Source organism: Equus caballus, chromosome 13, assembly GCF_041296265.1.
Source record: "Equus caballus isolate H_3958 breed thoroughbred chromosome 13, TB-T2T, whole genome shotgun sequence".
NCBI lineage: Eukaryota > Metazoa > Chordata > Mammalia > Perissodactyla > Equidae > Equus > Equus caballus.
Genome location: NC_091696.1, coordinates 30693270 through 30717988, shown reverse-complemented (window position 1 = coordinate 30717988; position 24719 = coordinate 30693270). Strand labels below are relative to the sequence as shown.

The 24719-nt window shown below is 45.6% G+C and overlaps 1 protein-coding gene across 10 annotated transcripts in view; it reads left to right on the top strand.

Annotated features, from left to right (window-relative positions):
- SGF29 (SAGA complex associated factor 29) overlaps positions 1-24719 on the top strand; it is a 36810-nt gene that overhangs the window by 11660 nt on the left and 431 nt on the right. For 6 of the 10 annotated variants that reach the window (XM_005598811.4, XM_001502057.7, XM_070231981.1 and 3 more), the window contains 8 exons: positions 12580-12669; positions 14922-14997; positions 15696-15768; positions 22394-22458; positions 23268-23397; positions 23469-23615; positions 23857-23892; positions 23998-24160. In XM_005598811.4, coding sequence (XP_005598868.1) covers positions 12595-12669; positions 14922-14997; positions 15696-15768; positions 22394-22458; positions 23268-23397; positions 23469-23615; positions 23857-23892; positions 23998-24160 — 765 coding nt within the window. In that variant the 5' untranslated portion in view covers positions 12580-12594. Of the gene's footprint in view, positions 1-4381; positions 4629-11523; positions 11749-12579; positions 12670-14921; positions 14998-15695; positions 15769-22393; positions 22459-23267; positions 23398-23468; positions 23616-23856; positions 23893-23997; positions 24161-24719 lie in introns of those variants that run through there. The other 4 variants (XM_070231982.1, XM_070231984.1, XM_070231983.1 and 1 more) reach the window with 3 other exon arrangements.

Sequence of the window (24719 nt, the reverse complement as noted above, 5' to 3'; positions counted from 1 at the left end):
ACCTCTCTCTGGTGTCACAGCCCTGCTAACAGGAGGTAGCATCTACATTTGCTCCTCGCACCACACCCCTCCTGCATGGTGGCTTCTGTCTCCCACTGAAAGTGTTTTCCCTGAGGTCCTCAGTAACGTCCTGTCAGGTTCAGGAGACAGCTCTGAGCCCTTTTCTGTGGCATTTGGTATTGTTAATCATCCCCTCGTGTACACTGTCCTGCTTTGGTGGAGATGTAATCACACAGATCGGGGGTGGGAAGGCGGTGGCTGGAGAGACCTAGGAGTGCGTGGGATGGTGGCCAACCTCGAGCCCTGAGGAGTGCCAGCATTTGGAGGACAGGCAGGAGAGAGGCCAGCCCAGGAGACTGAGGAGGAGCGCAGGGGAGGTGGGGGCAAACCCCTCAGGAGGGAGGCCCTGAAGTCCGAGGAGGAGGCAGTGGGCACCTGTGTCAAGATGCTAACAGGTCAGGTCAGATAAAGCGGGAAAGGATCTAATGCCTTGATCTGTAGGGGGTTATTCCTTCCCTTGAGAGAATTTTCACTGGACTGATGAGGACATGAGCTAAATTGAAGTGGGTTGAAAAGTAAAATGGGGGCGAGGATGTAGAGGCATATGCTTGGACAAGAAGTTTTGCCCTGAAGAAGAACAGAGATGGGTGGGGAGCTGGAGGTGAGTGTGGGCTTCAGAAGTTCCTCTTCTTTTTGAAGATGGGCTCTCCTGAAGTATGCTTGTTTGTTCCTAAAGCTTAGGGAAGGAGTATCAGATAGTCCAAGAGCACAGAGGAGGGGCTGGTCTTCAGTAAGTACATAGACAGTTTTTCCCTCTGCAGGGCAAGGCACAGCTGACAGGTGCTGCTCCTTTTCATAGTAGCTCCTCATTTTGATAATGGGAATCAAGTCTCTTGGCTTCTCTTCTGAGTAAAGTAGGAACCTCAGACATCAGGTAAGGGGCCCCAGACCCAGATCCAAGGGCAGGAGCAAAGGTAGCGAGGAGAGAGAAGGTTTGAAATGTCAGACAGAATCATCAGGGAAGGGTAACTGGATCGCCCGCAGCACAGTGGGAGTGCCTGCTGTCTGTGTTGTGATGGTGCAGGATAAAGTAAAACCCAGCTGCCCAGTTGTGGGACCGCCCCCAATTTTAACATGCACAGGTGTGGGCATGGAGAAGGCAGGTGGTTCTGACCGGGATTCCTGCTTTATTTAGCGGAGAGAACAACCCTTTTCCATACTAATTCATTCCTTCCCAGGACCTTTCCCTGAACTCTCATCTTCGGTCCCCGCCTTCACCTTTGTAGCTCAGTGGGGCTCTTTCCGCCTCCCTCTTTTCTCACTCAGCAGACAATCCCTAGCGTCATCAGTTCCCAAGACTTTAGTAATGACCTGTCTGCTGATCATTCTCAAATTTATCCACTTCCAATCTCTAAACTCCAGATCCATTATTTTGTGTGGTTCTAGTTAATGCAACTAGACTTTTTTTTTTTAGATTGGCCCTGAGCTAACATCTGTTGCCAATCTTCCTCTTTTTTTTCCTCCCCAAAGCCCCAGCACATAGTTGTATATCCATAGTTGTATATTCTAGTTCTTTTGTGGGGTTGCTGCCACAGCATGGCCTGACCAGTGGTGTGTAGCTCGGTGCCCAGGATCTGAACTGGCAAACCCCCAGCTGCCAAAGCAGAGTGCGAACTTAACCACTCAGCCACGGGGCCCCTAGACTTTTTTTTTTTTAAGGGACACATTCTTCTCTATATTAAAATGCATTCTATAAAGCTGTGGTATAAAAATAGTGATGCACATGTGAGAAAAAAACAGATCAATTTCACAAGCAATCAAAAAATAGATAAATTTGGCTTCATAAAATTAGAAACATGCTTCATAAGACACAATTCAAAAAAGATAACCCAATAAAATGAGAAAAAGGGCGGTTCTCCAAAGAAGATACACAAATGGCCCATAAACACATGAAAAGATGTTCATTATCATTAACCATCAGGGAAATGGGAATCAAAACTACTGGTTACCATTTCACACCTACTAGGATGGCTGTAATCAAAAAGATAGACAATAATACATGTTGGTGCAGATGCAGAGATATCGGAACCCTCATATATTGCTGATGGGAATGTAAAAATGGCACACCCACCTTGGAAACAGTTTGACAGTTCCTCAAAAGATTAAACATAAAGTGACCATGTGATCCAGTAATTCCCGTCCTAGGTATATACCCAGAGGATGAAAATATGTCCACAAAGACTTGTACACAAGTATTCGTAGCAGCATTATTCATAATAGCCAAAAAGTGAACACAACCCAAATGTCTATCAGTTGATTAATTGATGTACAAAATGTGGTCTATCCAAACAATGGAATATTATTCAGCAATAAAAAGAAATGAAGTGCAGAATAGGCAAATCTATAGAGGTAGGAAGTAGATTAGTGTTTGCCCAGGGCTGGGGGTGCTGGGGATTTACATCTATTTAAAATGTACAATTCAGTGGTTTTTCGTATATTTACAGTTGTGCAGCCATCCATACAATCAATTTCAGAACATTTTCATCACCTGGCCAGAAGGGCCCCTACTCATTAACAGTCACTCTCCTTTCTCCCTCAACGTCCTCCCTGTCCCATTTCTGTGATTTGCCTGTTGCGGCTATTTGGTATAGATGGGATCATACAGTGTGGTCCGTTGTGTCTGGCTTCTTTCACTGAGCGTAATGTTTTCAAGGTTCATCCGTGTTGTAGCATGTATCAGTACTTCATATCTTTTTATTGTCAAGTAATATACTCCATTGTATAGATAATACCATACCTTATCCATTCGTACAATTTTTCCACATCCTTGCCAAAACTAATTATGCCTCTTTGATTATAGCCGTCCTAGTGAGTGTGAAATGATAACTCCTCATAGTTTTGATTTGCATTTTGTTGATGGCTAATGATATTGAGCATCTTTTCATGTGCTTATTGGCCACTTGTATAACTTCTTTAGAGAAGTGTCTATTTAGATCATTTTTGCCTGGGGGCCAGCCCGGTGGCCAGGTGGTTAAGTTCGCACGCTCCGCTTTAGCGGTCTAGGGTTTCGCCGGTTCGGATCCTGGGTGCAGACATGGCACTGCTCATCAAGCCATGCTGAGGTAGCATCCCACGTGCCACAACTAGAAGGACCTACATCTAAAAATATACAACTATGTACCAGGGGGCTTTGGGGAGGAAAAAAAGAAATCTTTAGATCATTTTTGTGTATGGTTTGAGGTAGGGGTCCAAATTCATTCTTTTACATGGGGATATGCAATTGTCTTAGCACTATTTATCAAAAAAAACCTGTTCTTTCTCCATGAAGTTGTCTTGGCACTCTTGTTGAAAATCAATTGTCTGTAGATGTAAGGGTTTATTTCTGGTCTCTCAGTTCTGCTCCGTTGATCTTTATGTTCATCCTTATGCCAGTGCCACACCGTCTTGATTACTGTACCTTTGTAGTACACTTTGTAATTGGGAAAACTGTTTTTCATTTAAGATTGTTTTCACTGTTCTGGATCCCTTGAATTTCCATATGAATTTTCAGATGAGCTTATTAATTTCTGCGAAGAAGCCAGCTGGGATTTTGCTAGGGATTGCATTGAAACTATAGATCAGTTTGAGGAGTATTGGTATCTTAACATTGTTAAGTCTTCTGATCCATGAACGTGAGATAACTTTCCATTTATTTAGGTCTTGTTAATTTTTTTAACAGTGTTTTGTAGTTTTCAGAGTGAAAATTTTGCACCTCTCTGGTTAAATTTATTCCTGAGTATTTTATTTTTTGATGCTATTGTAAATGGAATTGTTTTCTTAATTTCTTTTTTTTTAAGATTTTTTTATTTTTCCTTTTTCTTCCCAAAGTCCCCCCGGTACACAGTTGTGTATTTTTAGTTGTGGGTCCTTCTAGTTGTGGCATGTGGGATGCCACCTCAGTATGGCTTTATGAGCGGTGCCATGTCCGCACCCAGGATGCGAACCGGCAAAACGCTGGGACACCGAAGCGGAGCGCACAAACTTAACCACTCGGCCATGGGGCTGGTCCCTAATTTCATTTGTGGATTGTTGTTCACAGCTGTATAGAAATACAGTTGACTTTTTTTTTTAAACATTGGCACCTGAGCTAACAGCTGTTGCCAATCTTCTTTTTTTCCCCCTGCTTTTTCTCCCCAAATCCCCCTAGCACATAGTTGTGTATTTTTTTAATTGTGGGTCCTTCTAGCTGTGGCATGTGGGATGCTGCTTCAGCATGGCCTGACGAGTGGTGCCATGTCCGCGCCCAGGATCTGAACCAGTGAAACCCTGGGCAGCCAAAGCAGAGCGCACGAACTTAACCGCTTGGCCACGGGGTCAGCCCCACAATTGACTTTTGTCTGTTGATCTTGTGTCCTGTGACCTTGCAACTAGTTGTAACCTTTTTATTAGTTCTAATAGTTGTTTAGTGAATTCTTCAGGATTTTCTGTATACAGGTCATGTCAACTGCAAATAGAGATAGTTTTCCTTCTTTCTCTCCAATTTGGCTTCTTTTATTTCATTTTCATTGCCGACTTGCCCTCACTGGAACCTCCAGAACACTGTTGACTTGTTCCTGACCTTAGGAAGGAAAGCTTTCAGTCTTTAACCAGTAAGTATGATGTTGGCTGTGGATTTTCATAGATGCCCTTTATCAGGTTGAGGAAGCTCCTCCACTATTCCTAGGTTGTATATTACTTTTTTGATAAACAGAAGCATAGAATTTAAGAAAATATGAATATTTAAATACATGGAGTTCACAATTTATTAGTGGGGGAAGAGTTTATTCTGTTCAGTGTGAATCTGATCTGTGTAGGTATAGAGATATGTATTAATTGAACAATCTTTCTAAAAAGGCAGGGTATCATGGAAAATTTCAGCACCCTAAAAAGTTTCCTCTTGTTTTTTTTCCAATCTACCTTTATCTTTAGGCATATGTCCATTTTTACCTAGTTAAAATAACTAGGCAAGGATAACTCCTCCTTTTATTACCTTTTATTGTCATTTATTCTTTTTCTAATTACTTTTTGTTGTATTTTATTTTCATCAGTATACATTCATCTTACCTGAAGTCAGATATTTTTTAGTAGTCAATAATTCTCCCATTTACGGTAAGAAAGTAACTGTTTTTGTCGGTGTCGCAGTCCAATGTACACATCAGGATAGATGCGGAGAGGGCTGATGGCCACTCTGAGTTTATTATAACCAGCGTTTCAATATATACATAGCTTACATCTGTTAAACGTACACAGGTGTTCTGGATGAAGTAATTATCGAATGCCAAGAATTCTTAGTGATTTCTCAAGGAGCCGTCCCTCGGCCTCTGTTTGATATTATCATGTTTTTGCTGTGCTCGTATATTTTTATCTCGGAGCAGGCAAGGCCTCCTAGGCAACAGCTCCTCCTGCTCCCGATATCGATATTGTGTCTCCACCTGTGCCCCCGGGCAACCGATGCCTGGCTTAGGTTGCCTCCTCCTGGAGGTCTTACCCGTCATTGGCTAACCGGCCTTCTCACCTCCGGGTCACAGTTTGTTGGCAAGCCTTTTCCAGTGATTATTAACCCTTCCTGCGTCAGGGGTGGCTACAGTTTTATCACTAGGAAATTGTCTTTTGAGTCCCCATTTTGCTGGTTAAAAAAAATGGGGACCAGGGGCCGGCCTGGTGGCGCAGTGGGTAAGTTCACATGCTCTGCTTTGGTGGCCTGCGGTTCGCTATTTTGGATCCTGGATGTGGACCTACACACTGCTTGTCAAGCCATGCTGTGGCAGGTGTCCCACATATAAAGTAGAGGAAGATGGGCACAGATGTTAGCTCAGGGCTAGTCTTCCTCAGCAAAAAGAGGAGGATTGGCAGTGGATGTTAGCTCAGGGTTAATTCTCAAGAAAAAAAAAATGGAGACCAGAATGCTTGAATCATTGGTCAGGATAGTAGCAGCAGAGCTGGGGCCAGAGCATGCTGCTTTTTTTTTTTTTTTTTTATTGAGTTAATGATAGGTTACAATCTTGTGAAATTTCAGTTGTACATTAATGTTTGTCAGTCGTGTTGTAGGTGCACCACTTCACCCTTTGTGCCCACCCCACACCCCACCTTTCCCCTGGTATCCACTAAACTGTTCTTAGTCCATAATTTTAAATTCCTCGCATGAGTGGAGTCATACACAGATTATCCTTCTCTCGCTGGCTTATTTCACTTAACATAATTCTCTCAAGGTCCATCCATGTTATTGCAAATGGAATGATTTTGTTCTGTTTTGCAGCTGAGTAGTATTCCATTGTATATATGTACCACATCTTCTTTATCCATTCGTCTGTTGATGGGCACTTAGGTTTCTTCCACGTCTTGGCTATTGTAAACAGTGCTGCAGTAAACATTGGGGTGCATAGGACTTTTGGGATTGCTGACTTAAAGCTCTTTGGATAAATACCCAGTAGTGGGATGGCTGGATCGTATGGTAGTTCTATTTTTAGTTTTTTGAGGACTCTCCATACTGTTTTCCATAGTGGCTGCACCAGTTTGCATTCCCACCAGCAGTATATGAGGGTTCCTTTTTCTCCGCAACCTCTCCAACATTTGTTGCTGTTTTAGATATTTTTGTCATTCTAACGGGTGTAAGGTGATATCTTAGTGTAATTTTGATTTGCATTTCCCTGATGATCAGCGATGATGAGCATCTTTTCATGTGCCTATTGGCCATCAGTATATCTTCTTTGGAGAAATGTCTGTTCATGTCTCCAGCCCATTTTTTGATTGGGTTGTTTGATGTTTTATTGTTGAGTTGCGAGAGTTCTTTATATATTATGGATATTAAGCCTTTGTCAGCTATATGACTTGCAAATATTTTTTCCCAGTTAGTGGGTTGTTTTTTTGTTTCAATCCTGTTTTCATTTGCCTTGAAGAAGCTCTTTAATCTGATGAAGTCCCATTTGTTTATTCTTTCTATTGTTTCCCTTCTCTGAGAAGGCATGGTGTCCGAAAAGATCCTTTTAATACTGATGTCAAAGAGTGTACTGCCTACGTTTTCTTCCAGAAGCCTTATGGTTTCAGGTCTCAGCTTTAGGTCTTTGATCCATTTTGAGTTTATTTTGGTGAATGGTGAAAAAGAATGGTCAATTTTCATTCTTTTACATATGGCTTTCCAGTTTTCCCAGCACCATTTGTTGAAGAGACTTTCTTTTCTCCATTGTATGCCCTCAGCTCCTTTGTCAAAGATAAGCTGTCCATAGATGTGTGGTTTTATTTCTGGGCTTTCAATTCTGTTCCATTGATCTGTGCACCTGTTTTTGTACCAGTACCATGCTGTTTTGATTACTGTAGCTTTGTAGTATGTTTTGAAGTCAGGGATTGTGATGCCTCCCGTTTTGTTCTTTTTTCTCAGGATTGCTTTAGCAATTCGGGGTCTTTTGTTGCCCCATATGAATTTTAGGATTCTTTGTTCTAATTCTGTAAAGAATGTCATTGGGATTCTGATTGGGATGGGGTTGAATCTGTAGATTGCTTTAGGTAGAACGGACATTTTAACTATGTTTATTCTTCCAATCCATGTACATGGAATGTCTTTCCATCTCCTTATGTCGTCATCCAATTCTCTCAGACAGGCCTTGTAATTTTCATTATATAGGTCCTTCACTTCCTTGGTTAAATTTACCCCAAGGTATTTTATTCTTTTTGTTGCAATTGTGAATGGTATTGTGTTCTTGAGTTCTTTTTCTGTTAGTTCATTATTGGAGTATAGAAATGCTACTGATTTATGCAAATTGATTTTATACCCTGCAACTTTGCTGTAGTTGTTGATTACTTCTAAGAGTTTTCCAATGGATTCTTTGGGGTTTTCTATATATAAGATCATGCTGTCTGCAAACAGCGAGAGTTTCACTTCTTCCCTCCCTATTTGGATTCCTTTCATTCCTTTTTCTTGCCTGATTGCTCTGGCCAGGACCTCCAGTACTATGTTGAATAAGAGTGGTGATAGAGGGCTTCCTTGTCTCGTTCCTATTCTCAGGGGGATGGCGCTCAGTTTTTGCCCATTGAGTATGATGTTGGCTATGGGTGTGTCATATATGGCCTTTATGATGTTGAGGTAGTTTCCTTCTATGCCCATTTTGTTCAGAGTTTTTATCATAAATGGCTGTTGGATCTTATCAAATGCTTTCTCTGCATCTATTGAGATGATCATGTGGTTTTTATTCCTCAGTTTGTTGATGTGGTGTATCACGTTGATTGATTTGCAGATGTTGAACCATCCCTGTGTCCCTGGTGTGAATCCCACCTGATCATGATGTATGATCCTTTTGATGAATTGCTGAATTCTGGTTGCCAAAATTTTGTTGAGAATTTTTACATCTATGTTCATCAGTGATATTGGCCTTTAGTTCTCTTTTTTCGTGGTGTCCTTGTCTGGTTTTGGTATCAGCGTGATGTTGGCCTCATAGAATGTGTTAGGAAGTGTTCCATCTTCCCTAATTTTTTGGAATAGCTTGAAAAGGATAGGTCTTAAATCCTCTCTGAAAGTTTGGTAGAATTCCCCAGGAAAGCCATCTGGTCCTGGGGTTTTATTCTTTGGGATGTTTTTGATTGCTGTTTCAATCTCTTTCCTTGTGATTGGTCTGTTCAAATTGTCTGCCTCTTCTTGAGTGAGCTTTGGGAGATTGTAGGAGTCCAAGAATTTATCCATTTCCTCTAGATTATCCATTCTGTTGGCATATAGTTTTTTGTAGTATTCTCTCATAATCCCTTGTATTTCTGCAGAGTCTGTTGTTATTTCTCCTCTTTCATTTCTGATTTTGTTTATTTGAGCTTTCTCCCTTTATTTCTTTGTAAGTCTGGCTAGAGGTTTGTCAATTTTATTTATTTTCTCAGAAAACCAGCTCTTTGTTTCATTGATCCTTTCTACTGCCTTTTTTGTTTCAATAGTATTTATTTCTGCTCTGATTTTTATTATTTCTCTCCTTCTGCTGGCTTTGGGCTTTATTTGTTCTTTTTTCTCTAGTTCAGTTAGGTGTACTTTAAGGTTGCTTATTTGGGATTTTTCTTGTTTGTTAAGATGTGCCTGTATTGCAATGAACTTTCCTCTTAATACAGCTTTTGCTGTATCCCATATGAGTTGGTATGGCATGCTATCATTTTCATTTGTTTCCAGGTATTTTTTGATTTCTTCTTTAATTTCTTCAATGATCCATTTCTTGTTCAGTAGTGTGTTGTTTAATCTCCACATCTTTGTGCCTTTCTCAGCTTTTTTCTTGTAATTAATTTCTAGCCTTATGGCACTATGATTGGAGAAGATGCTTGTTATTATTTCAATTTTTTCAAATTTGTAGAGGCTTGCCTTGTTTCCCAACATATGGTCTATCCTTGAGAATGTTCCATGTGCACTTGAGAAGAATGTGTATTCAGCTCTTTTAGGGTGAAGTGATCTATATATGTCTATTAAGTCCAATTGTTTTAGTTTTTCATTTAGCTCCACTATTTCCTTGTTGATTTTCTGTCTGGATGATCTGTCCATTGATGTGAGTGGGGTGTTGAGGTCCCCTACTATTATTGTGTTGTTTTTAACATCTTCCTTTAGGTCTGTTAATAGTTGCTTTATGAATCTTGGTGCTCCTGTGTTGGGTGCATAGATATTTATAAGCGCTATTTCTTCTTGATGAAGTGTCCCTTTGATCATTATATATTGTCCCTCTGTCTCTCTCATTACTTGTCTTATTTTGAAATCCACTTGGTCTGATATAAGAATTGCAACACCTGCCTTTTTTCCCTTGCTATTAGCTTGAAGTATTGTCCTCCACCCCTTCACTCTGAGCCTGTGTTTGTCCTTGGGGCTGAGGTGTGTTTCCTGGAGGCAACAAATTGTTGGATCTTGTTCTTTAATCCATTTTGCCACTCTGTGTCTTTTTATTGGAGAGTTCAATCCGTTCACATTGAGAGTGATTATTGATGCATGTGGACTTAATGCTGTCAATCTGTCCCTCATTATCTTGTTTTCCTGTGTTTCTTTTCCTGTGTGCTTTAGCCTACCCATTTAATACTGCAATTTCTTATGCTGGGTTTCTTAGATTTTTCCTTATTTTTGATTTGTGACTCTGTTCTCTACTTTATTTTAGTGTCTACCTTGAAGTTTGTATTTAGAATCTCGTGTATAATATAGTCTGTTCTCTGGTGGTCTCTTACTTACTTGACCAATACTGATTTAGACCCTTTGCTCTTCCCCTCCTAAATAATTATTTTCATTTCTTATTCCAACTCATGTTATGAATATGTAGTTAGAGTGATAAGATCGTCCTTGCTTTGGTAGTTTCCTTACCTTTACCCTAATGCTATAGTTGAATATTTGCTATCCTGTTCTGGTTCTATCCATCGGTCTCCCTAGTCTGTGGACTGTGACCCCTTTCTCCCTTTTTTCTTTTTTCAGGTATGAGAGCCTTCTTGAGGATTTCTTGTAGTGGAGGGCTTTTAGTTACAAATTCCCTTAACTTTTGTTTGTCTGGAAAAGATTTAATTTCTCCCTCATATCTGAAGGAAATTCTTGCTGGATAGAGTATTCTTGGCTGAAGATTTTTATCTTTTAAAGCTTTGAATATGTCACTCCATTCTCTCCTAGCCCGTAAGGTTTCTGTAGACAAATCCGCTGACAGTCTGATAGGGGCTCCTTTATAGGTTATTCTCTTCTTTTTTCTTACTTCCCTGAGTATTCTTTCCTTATCTTTCCTTTTTGCCAATTTTAATACTATGTGCCTTGCAGTAGGTCCTTTTACATTGACAAATCTAGGAGATCTGAAACCTTCCTCTACACGCATTTCTCTGTCAATCCCTAGATTTGGGAAGTTCTCTTCAGTAATTTCCTTAAGCACACTTTCTACTCCATTTTCCTTTTCCACGTTCTCGGGAATTCCTATGATCCTTATGTTCTTACTCCTCATTGAATCCACTATGTCTCGGAGATTTTCCTCATTTTTTTTAATTCTTAGTTCTCTTTCTTCCTCTGTCTGGAGCCATTCAGCCTGTCTATCTTCAGTTATGTTAATTTGCTCTTCTATGGTGTCTACACGGGCATTCAGGGAATCCATATTCTCTTTTGTCTGGGCCATTGTGTTTTTCATCTCTAGTAATTCTGTTTGATTCTTCTTTATGATTTCAATCTCTTTTGTGAAATAACTCCAGAACTCGGCTTGTTTCTCTATCTTTCTCTCTACGTCATTGAGTTTTTTGATTATAGCTGCTCTGAACTCATTATCATTTAGTTTACCTAATTCCAAGTCCTCAGGACTTAATTCTGTGTTTTTATTGTTTTCCTTCTGGTCTGGGGCTTTTATAAATTGCTGGATGGTAGAGGAGCGTTTTTTTCGCATGGTGGTAGAATTCAGTTGCAGTTACAGCCTGTCGCCACTAGATGGGGTTCGAGAGTGGCGTGTCATGAGCGCTCCGCCTTGGGGCAAGATGGCTGCACCCACTGGCTTTGCGGGGGGGGGGGGGGGCGGGGGCTGTTACTCACACGCGCCAGTCTGGGTTCAGATCAGTTCTGTTCTCTGGTCTCCCGAGGCCCTGGGTTTATGGGGTCCCCGTGGACGGAAGCTTTCCCCCCGTCAGCGGGTCTCCACTGAACCAGTGGCAGGAGTCCTGGAGGATCCCCCGGTCGCGCGGCCCCTCCCCCGCTCCTTCCCGACCCGCGCCGCAGCGATCGCAGACTCTAGGGGAGGGAGCAACGTTCTCTCCTACCATTCCAGCGCCTCCGAGGCCGTAAGTAGGGTTTATGATCTCCGCCTTCTTGGTATTGTAGGTCTCTAACGTATTGGCATTACATTTAGTCTCTGAAATTCAGTTTTTCCAATCCTTTGTTGTATTTTGGAGGGGAGAGAATCCCGGGTCAGCTCACCCCACCATTTTGCTCTGCCCCTTCTCCTAGGGCATGCTGCTTTTGAAAGGTACTGCATAAGTACTCCTTGACTTGGTTGAACACATTAAATACAGACATCCTTGGATTGGGGTAGAATTCCAGGACAACTTGCCACTGCGTTGGTTTTTCTAGGGCCGCTGTAACAAATTACCACCAACTGGGCAGCTTAAAACAACAGAAATATATTCTCTCTCAGTTCTGGAGACTGGATTCCAAAACCGAGGGGTCGACTTGGTTCCAAACCCAAGGATGGGTTCCTTCTTGGGTGCTCAGAAGGAGAAAATGTTGCATGCCTCTCCTAGCCTCCAGCGGTTGCTTCCAACCCTTGGCATTCCTAGGCTTGCAGCTGCGTAACTCTGATTCTGCCTCTGTCACATGGCTGACCTCCCTCTGTGTGTGTCCGTCTCTCCACCTGGTGTTCTCTGTGTGTCTGTCTCTGTGTCTCTTCTCCTTTTCTCATAAGGAGCCCAGTCATATTGGATTAAGGGCCCACCCTACTCCAGTATGACCTCATCTTAACGTACATCTTTGTTACATCTGCAAAGACCCTCTTTTCAAATAAGGGCACATTCACAGGTACCAGGGGTTGGAACTTCAACGTATCTTTCTGGAGGGTACAATTTAACCTGCCAGAGTCACTAATGAAGTTCTCTTCTCTTCCTCCTCCACCCCAGGTGACCCCATATGCCATGGCCCTTGTGTCTGCTGATTCCCGAATTGCAGAACTTCTCACAGAGCTCCATCAGCTGATCAAGCAAACCCAGGTAAAAAGCCACAGCCCTGGGGCTGGCCCTGTGGCCAAGTGTCTGGGTTCGCACCCTCTGCTTCCACGGCCCAGGGTTTCACCGGTCCAGATCCTGGGCACAGACATGGCACTGCTCATTAAGCCATGCTGAGGCGGCATCCCATATAGCACAACCAGAAGGACCTACAGCTGGAATATACAACTATGTACTGAGCGACTTTGGGGAGAAGGAACAAAAAAAAAGCCACAGCCCTGCTCTCCTAGAGGGGAACATGGGCTGTGACCCGGAAGTGCAGAGGGGGTGGGGTGGGGGTGTTGTGTTCAGAGAGGTTAGACGTGCAGGAACCAAGATGATGTAATCTGAACTACCATTCCTGTTTGATTTTCTGTCCTGTGTAGGATTTCATGATTCTTTTTGTTTAATAACAACTATATTGAGGCATAATTCACATACCCACAATTCACCCATTTAAAACGTACAATTCACTGGTTTTTAGTATATTCCAAGAGTTATGCAACCATCACCATCATCAGTTTCGGAACATTTTCATCACCTCACAAAAATGCCTGGTATGCCATAGCAGTTCACTCCCCTTCTCCTCCCCTCGTCGGCCCAGATAAACAAAGATACTCTTATCAGGCGAGCTATTCCAAGGGTTTAGAGCTTATCTCCCAGGAGCTGGTCAAGGGCCAAATCTTTTTTTGAAAGGTGCAGGGTTTGAAAACCCAAGCCTGCTGAGTTAATCTTTTATTGCACAGACCACGTCCCTGGCCCTCAACCTTGGCCCTCTTACAGCAAAACAATCATATTTGTCTGATTATCTACATTTAGTGTAGCATTTATATAACAGATACAGCAAGTGGATCAGTATGAATATGCTTAACGTTTGGAGGAGCCAGTGTGGGGTAGGGGTAGATCTTCATATTTTTATACTCATTTGGTGAAACTTGTGCAGGGGAAAGCAGGTGCAGTATATGGGAACTCTCTATTATCTGCTCAGTTTTTCTGTAAACTTAGAACTGCTCTAAAAATATTTTATTAATGAAATTTAAAAGATAAAGAAAAAAGATACTGGCACATTACTAGAATTCCATTCAGTCATCAACCATTAGTCTAGTTTATCAGTATACCATAACTAAAATGTCTCTCAGAGGGATGCCACTCAGGTTTGTAGGCATCTGTTTGACTTTGTCAGGTTCCAAAAGCAGGAGTGGTCTTGGCAAACGTGTGGCTTCACCCTTTTGGTCATCTGGTAGAACTGAGCCAAGAGCCAATATTATTCCCTTGCTCTGACCTCTCTTGAGATAGTAATTAATATTTAATTTCCCTCATCGCATAATCCATTTATTCATTCTTTTACCCTCAGCTACTATTTCTCCTTCTATTTGTCATTGATTTTTACCCCAACTTTTCTCCCTTTGGAAGGACGATAGGTTTGGCCATACCGTGCTGGTCCTGATGCTGGCGGCCACGCTGGTCTAGCAAGTCCACTCCCAGTCAGGTAGACTTGGGTCACACAGGTGCAGAACTGGTGGGCTCTTTTGACCACTAGGCAGTACCGCTGTGTTCACTCTTGACCCCATTTTTCCAGATGGAGTGAAGGCACAACCCGTCCCCTCAGGCACTTAGAAGTTCTGATATAAAGGTTAAAAGGTATAGTTACAATTTCTTCCTTAGGAATCATTCCTGCCTCTGGCATCTTTAGTTGCAGCCCTAGTCCCAGGACCTCTGTTGTGGGGAACAATTGACCAGCATCCTTCCCCATTCCCTCTTCCCAAGATGGATTGATCATAGGTATGTGTGTTAAGTTCCAGACTCTCAGTTCTATTCCATTGATCTATATGCCAGTACCACACTATTTGATTACTGTAGCTTTGTAGTAAATTTTGAAATCGGGAAATGTGAGTCTTCCAACATTGCTTTTCTTTTTCAGGATTCTTTTAGCTATTCTGGGTCCCTTGGATTTCCGTATGAATTTTAGGATGCGCTTGTCAATTTCTGCAGAGAATTCAGCTGTAATTTAGGTAGAGACTGTAGATCAGTTTGCCTCTTTTTGATAAAGGAGAGTCATTAAATGTGTAACTTATGATTTAACTTTAATGCCTTCTGTAATGCTTTTGTATTACTCAGGGAACAAAATCCTTTTGAACTTATCCTGCATTTGGATTTAGAAAATGAGGGCCATATTTATGGGACCTCTGGCCTGGAATACAGGGTGTCACAGCAGGATGGAGGGCCTCCCTCATGTCCTCTTGACCTTGTCCTTGCAGGAAGAGCGTTCGCGGAGCGAACACAACTTAGTGAATATCCAGAAGACCCACGAGCGGATGCAGACAGAGAACAAGAGTGAGTAGCTGGGCTCAGGACAGAAGGGGCTAAAGGAGTGGGCCAGGCCTGGGAAGATGGCTGGCATTTCCAAAAGGGACTTTTGCATTTATCTGCGTAATCCAAAATGAACTGCTCCTTAGGCCAGAGGGACAGTTTTCTTTTAGGCTGGGTGACCTAAGGTGACCCAGGAGACAGATGACAGACTGCCTAGTACTAAGGGACCTTAGAATCCCCCAACTCAAGGGACTGGAAAGTCAATGAAATGTTATGAGGCATCCAGGAACTCTCTTGGGGTGCACGGGCGTCCCAGGTGGCTGGTGTTTTCTGGAGAGTGTTCCCTCCCGAGTGCCCTGCATGTGTCCCTAGGCCCTCAGACAGTCAGGCTCCTGGGCTGGTGCTTTCCAGCTGTGAGAAACTTTGAGAATTGTTTTCTGTTTTCTCCCATGCTGAGAAATATTTTCTGCATGTGTCATGCTGTGGCAAAGGTTAGAAAGTCCTCTCCTAGATGCAGCAAGAGCATTTGTACCCTATGTAAATATAAACTTGTTGAACTTGGAGTGTCGGCCTTGGGGAGCACTTCTGAGCCAGTAAATCTCATACCTTGGTCCATGGCCTCTCTGCGCCTCCCAACGTCTGATTCCGGTGTCCTAGAAGCAGTGCCACATTACTGCCGGCTGCCCCTCACCCATGTCTTTCTCCCTGTCTTTACTCTGCAGTCTCTCCCTACTACCGGACAAAGCTGCGTGGTCTTTACACGACTGCCAAGGCTGATGCGGAGGCTGAGTGCAAGTGAGTACCGCCCACTGCCCTGCGGCACTTCCCCTTCCTTGCCCGGGCGCTGGGCTGCAGGAGCCTACAGACCAGAGCCCCAGCCTACCTTTCCTGCCATGAATTAGCAGATTCCTAGCCCCCAGCCTCTCCCTTGGGGCCCACCTTCCCTAGAGCCCACTTCTAGGCCCCCTCATATCTCTAGCCCTACTGTTGTATAGATGGCAGCAAGGTGGAGGTGAAATCCCAGCGCTGCCAGTTACTAGTCCTGTGGCCTTGGGCTGTCACTTTAGCTGTGACTCAGTTACTCTGTCATTAAAATAGGGATAATAATTACCTACAGAATTGTCAACATAAAATGGGATAATGCATATAAAGTGCCTAATACCAGTGTTTTTCAAATTCCTTTGACCATAACTCAATGTAGGAGCCTCATAACAATAATAATAAATAATAATAATAATAATAAAAACTCCTATGTGGCCTTACTGTGTGCCAGGTACTATTCCAAGTGCTTTATATATTTACCTCATTGAATCCTCAGAGCAACCCTAAATGGGGGTTACCATCAAATGAGGACACTGAGACACAGAGAGGATACGTAATCTGCCAAAAGTCATGCAGCTAGTCAGTGGAGGAGCCCAATTTTAAACTCGAAGTCCATGTTCTTTTGCTTCCCACAGCATACACATTTATTTTATATGTTTATATATCACAGAATTGGAATAAGAATTACAGTTTTTACTGTTACTACGTATAGTCTATTTCCGTTGTACTTTTTAAATGACAGTTGTTACTCAAGAAATTAATTTCATGCCTCACTAATGAGTCTCAGCCTGCAGTTTAAATAATTGCCTTGCACACGTAGGTGATGGCACATGCAGAGCCCGGTGGCGGTGACAGCCATGCACCAGAGTGAACACCCTAAGCATTACTGGTGCCTCCAAGGCTCTTCTTTTCCTCGCATCTGGCTCTTCACAGCCTCTGTCCTGTGCTCATAGTCTCATATTTTCTTTGCCTGCTGTCAGCCATTGTGCAAACCTTTGCTGGTGCTTACCCTGCACCTGGCACTAGGCACTCTCCTTATAGAGCCACAAGGATAGTGAGGATCCTGCCTTTAAGGGCAAGCAGTCCAGAAAGGAGAGATACCCTAAAAAAAAAAAAAACAGTTATAGGACAGTGTAGTTGGTGGGCTAGCAGAGATAGGGCTCACTGTGGCTAGGGATCTGGGACAGCCTCAGGGAGGAGGAGAGACTCAAGCTGGGGGTCAGTAAGCAAGACAGAGAGCCCAGGCAGAGGGGACAGAGTGTGCAAAAGTCATGGAGGAGTACCTGCAGGGCAGTGCATCTGGGGAGTGAGAAGTAGTCCTGTATGGCTGGGGAAGGAGAGGGCAGGACGTGGGGGCCTGGACTTTATCCTGGAGGCCCCAAGGAGCCAATGAAGGTGTAAAAGCAGGAGAGAAACCCCTGGCTGCACCATGGAGAGTACACTGGGTAAGATGCAAGGCTAGTCAGGAGACAAGAGATGGTAATGGAGTTGAGCTGAGACAGTGGCAGTGGGGATGGAGAAGCAAGGGTGCCTTCAAGGACAATTTCTGAGATCAAATTGGGGGACCAGTTGGGAATAGACAAGTTGAGGATTCCAACGTTTTTAGCTGGGACAAAGGGATCTGATGGGGCTCGCTTTGCCAGGTTGAAGAGCAGAACAAAGGGGTGGGGCTGACTCGGGGTGGGGAAAAGATGGTGAATTCCGATTGGACATGTTGCCTTCTTGGCTCTCCAGCCCACCCTTCCCCACCCCAGGTTCTCCCTGATTTGCAGGTTTATCATCTGGCTATAGTTGGGCCCTTTCCCACTCAGCTGGCTGGAGTTTGGCTTGCATAAGTCAGAGTGACGCAGGCTCACTTGAGAGTAAAAAGCACTGTCCCTTCCCCGCTCATCTGCTGACAAAGCAAGGAGACTGCTTCTGAGACCAGTCTGGCCTGGGCTTTCTCTGGCATTGACATAACCAGAATTAAACATTTATGAGCTTGTTTCATAACTGCAGCTCCCAGCTTCCTGCAATTCTGCTGCCATTTCACTTTTCAGACTCTTAAACATTCATTCACTAAACCCTAAGTGAGGCCTCCTCACTTTCAAATGCCATGCTGGGAACAGGAGAGCAGGTGAGATGGCTAAGACGCCCCCTGCCCACAGCAAGCTCCGAGTCTAGGGGGGAAAAATACCTGTTACTGTATGTTCCTGTAGCACTGATCCAAGTGCTGTAACACGCATCAGCCCATTTTCTAAAGGGATTAATTAAAACTCTCAGGAAACTGAAGAGACGCCAAGAGCCCACTTCAGGAACTAGCCCGAGTCCTCTGAGGTGTTGCTGTGCTTTCTACTGTGTGCACCACAGCTGCCTCCCAGCTGGTTTTCCTCCTGTTTTGCAGGAACTGGAAAGTAGTCCCTGTGTCTTCATTTACCTAGAAAGTAGCCCCTGTGTCTTCCTTTAACTGGAAAGTAGCCCCTGTGTCTTCATTTAACAATTGTCTCTCTTTTTTTTGTTGTTGAGGCAGATTAGCCCTGAGCTAACATCTGCTGCCAATCCTCCTCTTTTTGCTGAGGAAGATTGGCCCTGAGCTAACATCCATGCCCATTTTCTTCTACTTTATATATGGGATGCTGCCACAGCATGGCTTGCCAAGTGGTGCGTACGTCCGCAGCCAGGATCCAAACTGGCAAACCCAGGGCCACCAAAATGGAATGGGTGAACCTAACCACTGCGCCACCGGGTTGGCCCCCAATCATCTCTTTTTTTAAAGATTTTATCTTTTTCCTTTTTCTCCCCAAAGCCTCCCAGTACATAGTTGTATATTCTCAGTTGTGGGTCCTTCTAGTCGTGGCATGTGGGACGCTGCCTCAGCCTGGTTTGATGAGCAGTGCCATGTCCGTCCCCAGGATTCGAACCAACGAAACACTGGGCTGCCTGCAGCGGAGCGCACCAACTTAACCACCCGGCCACGGGGCCAGCCCCTCATCTTTTTTTTTTAAAAGGCCTTGAGGTGGCACACTGGCAGCAGGGGTCAAAGGGAAACAAAGGCAAAGGTCTCCCTCTCCATATTGTAGTGGAGGATAGGCAGCCATTCGTGGGTGGGAACGAGTGATGCAGCTCTAAAAGGGCAGTGCACAGCGTAAGGGATGGTGTCCTCAGTGACACTTTGGCCACAGACAATGGGCGTCTCTCTTTGAACAGCCTCAGTCACTCAGAGTTCCAGCTAGGGAAGGTAGTTTTAGGAGTAGCTAAGCTAGTACCAGCAGAGGTACAGCTTCGCTTTCCAAGGGCCTGAATGACTCACAGGCCTGGAGGAGAGAATGAAGGCCATAGTGCCAGGACTGTCTTTCTGAGGCAGGCACTGGGGCCTGGAAGCAGACCGTCTGCTGGTGGGCACCTGCGGCATGGATATTGTTCCATGTTGCTGACCAGATGTCATGCTCTAGTCCAGACATGTCACAGGATGTGTCAGCTCGGAGGCCAGGGGAAGATATTTCTCCCTCCTCACCCGTGACACGGACCACACTCAAGCAGAGACCACTTAGAGGTGGGCAAAAAAGCCATGTGCCTGAGAAGCTACCACCTATTACCTTATCCCCCTATTGCAGCCACCTCCCCTACTGCAGTCTGGGGCCAAGGACTGCTAAGAAGCCAGCAGTGTGGCCGCGGGTTCCTTCTGCTTTCGGTGGGAGGAAGCGAGGAGGGCTCCATCTGTCCAGCGCCCCTGTCATCAGCTGCTTTTCTTCTAAGACACTCTGCAAGCACACCTCCAACTATCTCAGCCAGGGAGAAGGCCCAAAAGGAAATATTTTTTACCTTTTTTCTTTTTTTAAAAAAAATTTTAATTTTTTTTTTAAAGATTTTACTTTTCCCTTTTCTCCCCCTAAAGCCCCCCGCTACATAGCTGTATATTTTTAGGTGTGGGTCCCTCTAGCTGTGGCATGTGGGATGCTGCCTCAGCATGGCCTGATGAGCAGTGCCATGTCCGCGCCCAGGATCCGAACTGGCGAAACCCTGGGCCACTGCAGCAGAGCGCGCGAACTCAACCACTCAGCCACGGGGCCGGCCCCTACCTTTTTTCTTTTTAAAATGTTTCCCTAATCAAATGATTATGCTGTGCATTTGTATGCAGCAGTATTGGATTATTTTGAAGGGCCCACACTGTGTTAGCTGCTTGCTAACGGTCAGGGAGGAGGTGCTGGGGGTGGGGGAGAGAGGTTAGGGCTCTGGGCTCTTGGTTGCATTCGAAGGAATGTCAGCCAGAAAGAAGCCCTTCTCAGTTGTTCCAGGTGAAGTGGGACTCTTGGGGTAGCCTCATCCCCAAGGGTTGCTGCCAGGCTGGCTGGCTGCCTGTCAGAAGGGAGGGTCCCACACTTTGCCTGGGAGGTAATACTCAATGAACTGAAGCTTTTATGGTTCTGAGATGGAGAAGTTTCAGTTCCAGAAAATTGCTTTTTATGTAGTAAGTGATCTTAAAACATTGTTTCCTCGAATCTCTGCTGTGGAACGGCACTAACTTGACGAAATGGAGTATTGCATTCCTCTCCTAGAGACTCACAGCATAAATTAAGGCATTGAAGGCTCTGCCAAGCTCTGCAATAACAATTTCTTTCACTCAGTATTTCACCAAGTTGCTTGGCCCTGGAATACATTTACACACTGGCTCTCAAGTCTGGCAATGCCCCAAGCTTCTGATTTAATTGGGGTGGAGCTCAGACGTTGATACTGATTTAACCTTTTATTTTTGTGTAATTTCAGACTTACATAAATGTAATATTTTACCACATTTGCTTTATCATTCTCTATATATACACACGCTGTTTTTTTTTCCTGAATTGTTTATGTTGCAGACATGATGCCCCTTGACCTCCAAATACATCAGTCAGTATTTCCTAAAAACAATGACACTCGTATACAACCACGGTACATTTCTCAAAGTCAGGAAATTAACACTGATATAAAACTATTCACTTACAGATCTTATTCAGATTTTATCACTGTCCACTCATGTCCTTTATAGCAAAAGAAAAGAACATCTTTCTAGTACAGATCAACACAGCATTTATCATGTCTCTTTAGTCTCCTTCAATCTGGAACAGTTCCCAGGCTGTCTCTGCCTTTCATGACCTTGACATTTTGAAGATGATAGGCCAGTGATCTTGTACACTGCTCCTCAGTTGGGTTTGTCTGACGTTCCTCACGATTAGATTCAGGTTTTACACTCTCGGCAGTAATAGCACAGGAATGATGTTGTCCTTGGTGCCTCATATCAGAAGGCACAAGACACTGTCCCATGCAATAAGGCGTTCTCTTCCTGGTTTCTCCCATGTCCAGTTATTGCTCTTTTCCATTGTATACTTAGTAAGTGTCTTAAGGGAGGTACTTTGAGACTATGTAAATGTCCCATTTCACATCAGACCCAGTAGATTTGGTATCTTTATGATTCTTGCTTAAAACATTTGGGATTTTTTAAAACTTTCCAGGGGATTCTGATGTCCAGCTAGAGCTGAGAACCACTGCATTAATATCTCACAGAATACAGCTTAGGACATGCTACATAAAACTGTCCTCCAAGCAGGCCCAGCAGCAATGACCAGACTTCCAAAGTCCCCTTTGGCCTCCTGGGTTTTACTCTGTCTCTGCTGTCCTGGATGCTGACAGCCCTGTGTCCCAGGGCTCACAAGCCTGTGGGCGCACTAGCTGAGCCCTCCATGCATCCTGCCCCAGCCATGGTGAACTGCGACTACCTGAGCACATGGGGCAAAGTGTTCACCCTCCCTGCTTTGATTTGCCCAGTTCCCTCTGCCAAAGCTGCCCCTATTCTGGCCTCTGCCTGATGAGCTCCACACGAGTCATGCCCTCTGGGACGTGCACTGGGACACCTTCTGTGACACTGTATTGGGCTGTGTTCTTATGTGTCTCCCCCCTGATGAACAAAGGCCTCAGAACCATGGGGGCGTTTACTAAACGTTTGCTAGAGGAATGGACTGGAGAGTAAATGACACAAAGTGGAGTCTGTGCTGCTAACTGCTGTTGAACTATTCTTTGGGGGACATTCCCCGAGGTCTAGGATAAAGAAGCCTTCCTCTGGCAAGGATTTGTGTTCACATCTGCCAGGTTGCTTGGATCCCAGCCACTCTTGAGCCCCTGTAAACTAACTCCAGAGATTTTTCTGGGGCTGCAGCCTTTCAGGGACACGTTCCCTCCACCTGGCCCTGCTCTGAGTCGAGACAACTCCCCATAGTCCTCTGGAGTGTCTCCTAGTACATGTCCCACCTTGGGCAGACCCCGAGTTTGAACTTCTGTCCTCCCTATCTCGGGAGCTTGTTCGAGGCTGCCGGCACTCAGCAACACTTCTTCAGGATTTGTCAAACTCAGGCAATGGCAGCTCTCTCTGCTTTGCTTATGTCTCTAGGATCCTTAGATGTTTTGGCCTGCTACTTTTTACTGTCTCATCAGTTCTTTTATACTTTTCAGATTAAAAAACAGATGTAGGGTTTCCAGTTTTTGGCAGTAGGGTTGGCCTGAGTTACCCAGCCTGCCGTAACCAGAAAAGGAAGTCTATGCTTCGTGCTTCATCCATCGCTCTTCTCTCCCTTCTCCCCAACCTCAGCATCCTCCGGAAAGCCCTAGATAAGATTGCGGAAATCAAGTCTCTGTTGGAAGAGAGGCGGATTGGTGAGTTAGAGACAAGTTTGGCGTTCCCTAACCAGGTGGAGTGCGGGTTCCTGAGAGCAGCAGTATGTCTCCCTGCAGGGGAGCCTGTAACCTCAGCCTGGTGTGATCATCCCATGGGCTTCTGACCGAGAGGCGCACCTGGGCCCTGGGGCTGGAAAGGGAATGGAGATCGTGCCGGGTGCTCAGGCAGGGCCTCCCCGGTTCCCCCTCTGCAGACCAGGACGGTGTGCCCCGCGCCCTCATGTTCCTCTCACATCCTCTACTGCCGGGCGCAGTCAGCCTCCTCCTTCCCCGACTTCCATTCCTCGCAGTGGTGAGAACCTCACTGTTTTTTGAGAGCCACATCCTGGGTGTCTTGAAGCCGGCCTTTCAGGTGGAGTTTACCCAGGGTGTGGTCCAAATCCTTCCAGATAGTCGAGGCTTTCCCACTTCTCTTGCTGAAGCACGTGAGTGTATGTACAGCTGAGTGACAGCGTCGCTCACTGAACAAATGGACGTAACCAGCACCCAGATCAAGAGACAGAACATGACCAGCACCTCAGAAGCCCCCCTTTTACCCGCTTCTAGTTCCTTCCCCGCAAGCAAATCCACTAAGCTGACGTCTCACCATCTGTTAGTGTAGCCTGGCAGTCTCCCTCACCGGGGCATCTAGTGGAAGGGGCAGGGATCACATCTAAGCCCTCGGTGCTAACTCAGGAGGTGGGGCTCCAGGTTGAGCTCCTTTGACAGCTCAGTGCGGGCATGCTAGGGTGGGTCTGGGGACAGGCACCCTGTCCCTGTTGCCTCAGGGGCTCACTTCCTTCCCACAGCGGCCAAGATTGCGGGCCTGTATAATGACTCGGAGCCCCCTCGGAAGACCATGCGCAGGGGGGTGCTGATGACCCTGCTGCAGCAGTCAGCCATGACCCTGCCCCTGTGGATCGGGAAGCCTGGTGACAAGTGAGGGCGGGTCCATGGTGGGGGGAGCTGGCAAGGGAGGGGCTGGGACTAACACTTTATTCCACCCTCAGGCCTCCACCCCTCTGTGGGGCCATTCCGGCCTCTGGGGACTACGTGGCCAAACCTGGAGACAAGGTGGCTGCCCGAGTCAAGGCTGTGGATGGGGATGAGCAGTGGATCCTGGCCGAAGTGGTCAGTTACAGCCATGCCACCAACAAGTGAGTGGACACCCAGCCCTGTGGGCTGTTCTCCTGTCATCACACTTGCCCCTCTTTCACCCATCTGCAGGATGGGAGAAAAGCTTCCCCGAGGGTGCCTGCAGGGACGGAGATGGCAGGGGAGGCAGCCGTCTCCTTGGGCTACTTCTCTTCCCCGCCCTCCTCCTTCCCCTCCTCATGGCTCCCCAACTTGGACTCTGCGTCTCCCTGCATCCACCATTTTCCTTTTGTTCACCCGTAGGTATGAGGTAGATGACATTGATGAAGAAGGCAAAGAGTGAGTGTGCTGGCCAGGGAGGGGCCGCGGAAGCCTTGGGGACAGCTGAGCTGCTGGGAAGGAGCCCCTCACCTGGCTATGGGTTGACCTAAGCTCCCCCTCCAGGAGACACACCCTGAGCCGGCGGCGTATCATCCCACTGCCCCAGTGGAAAGCCAACCCTGAGACGGACCCCGAAGCCTTATTCCAGAAGGAGCAGCTCGTGCTGGCCCTGTATCCCCAAACCACCTGCTTCTATCGTGCTCTGATCCACACACCCCCACAACGGGTAAGGCAGCCCCCATGGGAGAGACCCTGCTTGACACCAGGACGGGGCTGACCAGATGGGTCATGGGATCATCTTCTCACTGCCTTCCCCTGTTGTCCTCATCTTATGGCCTCTCTGGGCTGGGAGGGTCCTGCGAGTTGCCCTCCCTCTTCTGCTTACACTCTGCCCTGTAACTCCCCTCCTGCCCTGTCCTCCAGGGCAGCACCAGCTGACCTCTTTTGAACCTTCAGAGCCTTAGCCAGCCCTGAGTGGAGTGGACCTGGTGTGGCCTCTGAGCTAACCTCACTTTTGCACTGAGATGAGCAGCCTGAGCCCTGAAACAGGAAGCGCCATGCCCAGGGCCTGTCTTCCCACCCCTGACTCCTGCACCACTGCCCTTCCTTGGCCTGAGGCTCTCTTGTGCTCCTGTGACATTGCTGGCACCCTGGTCACCCATCACCCAATGGCAGTTCTCCCCTCTCTCCAGGATCCCTGGCTGCTACCCTCTGGGTTGTCCTTGATCCCCTTAAGCAGAGTCCCCAAAAAGCACCAGAGCCTCCAGTTATGACCCGCCCATGTA